Source organism: Cottoperca gobio, unplaced genomic scaffold (genome assembly GCF_900634415.1).
Source record: "Cottoperca gobio unplaced genomic scaffold, fCotGob3.1 fCotGob3_43arrow_ctg1, whole genome shotgun sequence".
NCBI lineage: Eukaryota > Metazoa > Chordata > Actinopteri > Perciformes > Bovichtidae > Cottoperca > Cottoperca gobio.
Genome location: NW_021167012.1, coordinates 1 through 5,000, shown reverse-complemented (window position 1 = coordinate 5,000; position 5,000 = coordinate 1). Strand labels below are relative to the sequence as shown.

At 42.1% G+C, this 5,000-nt stretch overlaps 1 protein-coding gene across 1 annotated transcript in view; it reads left to right on the top strand.

Annotated features, from left to right (window-relative positions):
• The window catches only part of LOC115006039 (zona pellucida sperm-binding protein 3-like), a gene marked incomplete at its 3' end in the record, with an annotated part of 5,556 nt that extends 835 nt beyond the window's left edge, over window positions 1-4,721 (top strand). The window contains exons 3-10 of the mRNA XM_029428066.1: window positions 1-192; window positions 989-1,293; window positions 2,115-2,233; window positions 2,898-3,001; window positions 3,095-3,272; window positions 3,605-3,722; window positions 3,840-3,922; window positions 4,576-4,721. The exon at window positions 1-192 is cut by the window's left edge and continues 88 nt beyond it. Coding sequence (XP_029283926.1) covers window positions 51-192; window positions 989-1,293; window positions 2,115-2,233; window positions 2,898-3,001; window positions 3,095-3,272; window positions 3,605-3,722; window positions 3,840-3,922; window positions 4,576-4,721 — 1,195 coding nt within the window. The remainder of the gene's footprint in view (window positions 193-988; window positions 1,294-2,114; window positions 2,234-2,897; window positions 3,002-3,094; window positions 3,273-3,604; window positions 3,723-3,839; window positions 3,923-4,575) is intronic.
• Between the last annotated feature and the right edge of the window lie 279 nt (window positions 4,722-5,000).

Below are 5,000 nucleotides of genomic sequence, written 5' to 3'. Positions count from 1 at the left end.
CTGCACAGGTGAGATATTCAAACAGAGCCGTGCAGAACAAAAGCTTCAGCATGATGTTGTTCGGTGGAATCGTTCTCGCGTTGGTCTGTGGAGTTTCATCGGCGGTTCCAGACATGAACTGGAACCTCCGGCCTGCAGCCGGCAGGTTTACAGGGCTGAGACCAACCCGGCCTAAAGTCCAGAAAACAGCAGGTAGAGCTCCACTCCACAGGATCACACTTTGATATCTGACAATAATGTGGTCGAGTTAATGCACAGTAAGTTCATCAGGAGGAATGACTTTTAAAACTGATTTATGTTCCTGGTTGGACGGCTGCTCAGTTTACTAATTTACTGCATAAACTGAATAAGTTGTATTTTCGGGTTGGCTTGACATTAGTGCTGTGGAGCTGCAGCCGGAGGAACATCTGTCTTATTAAGATGCAATCAGGGAGGCACGAAGCAAACTGTCACTGACGTCATGTTGCTCAAAGACCTGCTGCTGTAGTGTTGGGCTCAAACAAATCCCCACAATGTGTGCACCGAGGTTTAACTGCTGGATTCCTTTTTCTGTTACTGGCAGAATCTCTTGTCACGTGACTCCACCAGTCTGAACTATTTATTTATTAATACTTCCTCCACTGTGTTTACCAGAAGAGAATATTGCAGCAGAATACAGAACTGTTTGCAAGTTGTTTCTGTACTTTATGATGACTCTTAAATCTAATTTGTGTGACTTAATATGAAGTGCATCAGCTCATGACTGCCCCCTGTGGCAGGAGAGCAGAGAAACACCCACTTTAACTGTAGCGTGGGACAAGCATGCAGATGCATTTACACTTTAATGAGAAGTGCTTTTAAACTTCTGCTTCACAAGCGAAAGCCTCAGTGAGGACTTGTTTGTCCTGGCAATGAATAAAGCTGACTCTAAAGGATGAGAATAAACTCCAAGTACACTTTAGTGGTGGTTCATAGCATAACCAAACGGCTGATCTCCCCTCTTTCCCAGCTGGCCGCCAGGAGAAGCAGTCTGTCCATGAGCCGATATCTTGGAGGTTCCCGGAGCCGGCTGAGGAGGAGCATCATTTCGCACAAAACTTTGAGCTGAGGGAGCCACAGGCGGCCGACAGCGTCAGCGCCGTCTGTGGGGAGCACTCTGTCTGGGTGGAGGCCAAGAAAGACCTGCTGGGCATCGGTAAACTTGTCCTGGCTGAAGATGTCACGCTGGGCGACTGTCCTTCCACTGGGGAAGATCCCGACGATCAGGTCCTCTTCTTCCAGTCGGAGCTGCACGGCTGTGGCAGCCAGCTGCAGGTGAGTTTAAAGGACAGTTCGCCCCCGAATAAAACGATTAATTTTCTTGTCGAGGCATTTTAACTTTCTTTCGCTGAGAGTTGGAGATAACTGCTGCAGAGATGTCTGTCTTCTCTCCAATATAATGGCACTAGATGGCGCTCTGCTTGTGGTGCTCAAAGCAGTTTAAAAAATGCATTTGAAACACTCATCATGAGTCTGTGCACAGTGGTGGTTCCCACATGCAACTGCTCACACAAAGGTCGGATTATCTTCAGTAACCGGGTCATGATTTCCAGTAAAGACTCATTGCTGTTGCGTTTTCTCGGTGGTTTGAACAAAGTGCCATCTAGTTTCATTATATTGGAGAAAAGGCTTCTCTACGGCCGACCTCTTCAACACTGCAACTCACACAGACTATTGGATTGATAAATGGCACTAAAGGTAGGAAGAATAACTCCTTGTGACTCCAGAAGGCCGGACAAAAACATAACTTTTTTTGTTGGTGTTCAAATTTTAGTACATTTTCAGAAAGATTTCGGCTAATTTGAGAATCTGAGTTTGTTTCCACTTGATAAATGTAGTTTAATCTCTTCAGCTTTGTTCTTGGTCTTCACAAACGTCTGACTGCAATATTTAGCTGCTATGTTTCCCAGATTGTCTGGAAACAGACGGTAAATGTCAATATAAGAGTTAAAATGGACCCAAAATCTTATTACTGCAAAGTTGGTGACATGCTCTGTATTCACAGCCATCCAAGACTTTTTACCATTGATTCGTGTTAATGTCAAAAATGTAAATCTACTGTTTCAGGCTTGACACTGCAGTAAACTGTGTTTCAGATGTCGGAGGACTCGTTCATCTACACCTTCATGCTGCACTATACTCCCAGTCCACTGGGGGACAGTCCAATCATCCGAACCAAAGAAGTGACAGTCAGCATCCAGTGTCACTACCAGAGGTCAGATTCTACAGAACTGAGCCACAAAGACATTTTAGAGATGGTGGAAGACAAAACGCAGATAGTACTTGATTCACTGAGTTTCTGAGTGGCTACCAACCCAGTCAGTCTTTTAGTGGGCTGCCGAGGTGTCCCATGCAGACTGTTTAGAATATAAATCAGTTTCTCCACAAACTTCTTGAACTACCTTTTTTGGCTTGTGAGAAAATGATGGCACCTTTGCAATCGGCGCAGACTGTAGTTTTTTTGGGAGGGTGGTCTTTAAGAGACGGGTGAATACAGGCACATTTAGACTGTACGAGTTAAGTCTTTGGACATTAAAGCATGTAAACTTGTTCTAGTAAATTAAAATGTGACATTGAATTTATATTTTAAGTAAAAGTACATTAGTATGGCCTTCAATGCATCCTTATAATGCCAAAAGTAAAAAACTACTCCAATGCAGAGGCGCTAACTTCAGATTAATGTATATTATTGGATTATAAATGTATTGATGCATTGTTAAGGTTTCATCTGGTAAAAGTGGAGATTTTAATTGCTTTGTATACTGTTTGGTAGAATAAAAAATGATGATGGATTTGTATTAATCTGCAAGGAACATTGTTAAATGTAGGCATTTCCATTTTATACATTGTATTTGGAGTTTTTAACATTTTGTCTTTAGGAAGCATGATGTGAGCAGCGGGCTGTTGCGGCCGACCTGGAGTCCGTTCAGTGTCACCGAAGCTTCAGACGAAAATCTATTTTTCTCCTTCAGACTCATGACTGGTGGGTTTTTGTTCAAACTTCATCAATAATTTTTAAATGACTTTCAGCCACAACATTTTGTTAGAATAACTAAAATTGTGTTTCGTCTCTCAGATGATTGGCAGCTGTCTCGTCCGTCCGCTCACTACCTGCTGGGAGACGTGATTAAGTTTGAAGTTTCAGTCAAACAGTTTCATCACGTCCCTCTCAGAGTGACTGTGGACAGCTGCGTGGCCACCGTGGTCCCGAACGTAGACACCGTCCCTCGATACGCCTTCCTGGGGAACAACGGGTCAGTACTGGTGGTGGTTCCCCTCCACTCAGAAATGCTCGTTAAATCTCAGGTCAACATGTTTAAGAACGGTGTGATCACGACTGGTTTGAAAACTAATTGGCGATCAACATGCAAAGTGTGACGTGGATTCTTTAGTCTTCAGTGCGCAGACTCTTCAGGGACATTTTGTGTGCAGCAGTTTTGAAGTGGAAAAGTGTTTGCATAATCAGCCTGGAGATTTCAATTGTGGCGAGATGTATGAGTCAAGAATGTTTTACAGTAAAAGACATCTGACACAAATTAATAGTTAAAAACAAAACTTTTCTGACAGTCCTTTGTGTTGCCTTCAGGTGCCTGTTCGACAGTCAGCTGACCGGCTCCAACTCTAAGTTCCTGCCTCGGTCTCATGAGGACAGACTGCAGTTTGAGGTGGAGGCGTTCAGGTTCCAGCAGGACCACAGCGGTGTGGTGAGACAAACATCACACACTATCTGTTCATCCCCCTGCTGATTTGGAAATGCAAGTTATTTTCTTCTGTTGGTTTCTATGATGCACTTTAATGAACACCTCCGTGTGTCTCTGTAGCTCTACATCACCTGCACTGTGAGAGCCACAGCAGCTGTTGCAGCTGTTGACGCCACCAACAAGTCCTGTTCGTTCGCCAACGGGTGAGACGCCACCAACACTACAACTCTCATCCTTTCTGCTGCAAACGCTACAAATGCATAAGTCTCAGGATTCAATGACACGCAGTGAAAGCAAACTTTAATAACTTTATTTAAGATATTTTACATACAATTCCAATCAGCTAATTTGAGTTCCAACACTGTCTGCTACAAAATACATCTTCATACAACTTAACTGTATTCTCTATTACATTTCAAGCCAAACTTATTTCCTCACTTAACTTGTTAATTCAGAAAACAGCAAAACTAAATGTTTAGTAAAAATTATTTGGCTCAAGTGTTAGGTTGCAGACAATGTAAAGTTAACAATCCTGCACAGATTTCTATGGACAAATTTAGAAATTTATCTGTGCGTCAAAAACAACCAATAAATTTCCCTCAACGTAATTGATAATGCAGTTTAGTTTTCTAGGAACAAAACTTTTATTTAACCCGGCTGTTAGTTCTTACATGGTGGATGGAAAAAACGCATAGATCTGCGACAGAAAACAATACTTGTCGTCTTTAGAAATCTAAAAGTTTAGGATACATTTAAGTTCACTGTGGGGAACATGAAGCATTAACAGACAGTGATGGATAAAATAAAAAACCTGATTTTTTGAAGAGTTTTGTAAGAGGCAGCTTTTGATTAACAGGTGGAGGGAGGCCAGTGGCAGCCATAAAGCGTGTAGCTGCTGTGACGCAGACTGTGGGACAGGAAGTCATCTTACTGGATCAGGTGAGTGGATGGACGCCAAAACCAGATGGACGGGTTTTTCCACAGCAACTGTTCAGCAGAGATGTGACGCATGCTGCTTGTGCCAACTTGTATATACTGTAAACTAAGTACCAACAGCATTGAAAATAATAGACTGAATTTTAATGCTAACGTTTTAAAGAATTAAAGGGTGTACTTTAGGTTTACAGATTTGTATACCTGGCATATAAATGCCTTTTTATAGAATTAATGAGCTCTTTTGTTTTTTTTCTACCTTAAGTTTATTTGATTTATCTGCCACTTTATGTTATCAAGGACATTTAATGTGTAACTTCACTAATTTATATAGTGGTCTATCTCTGC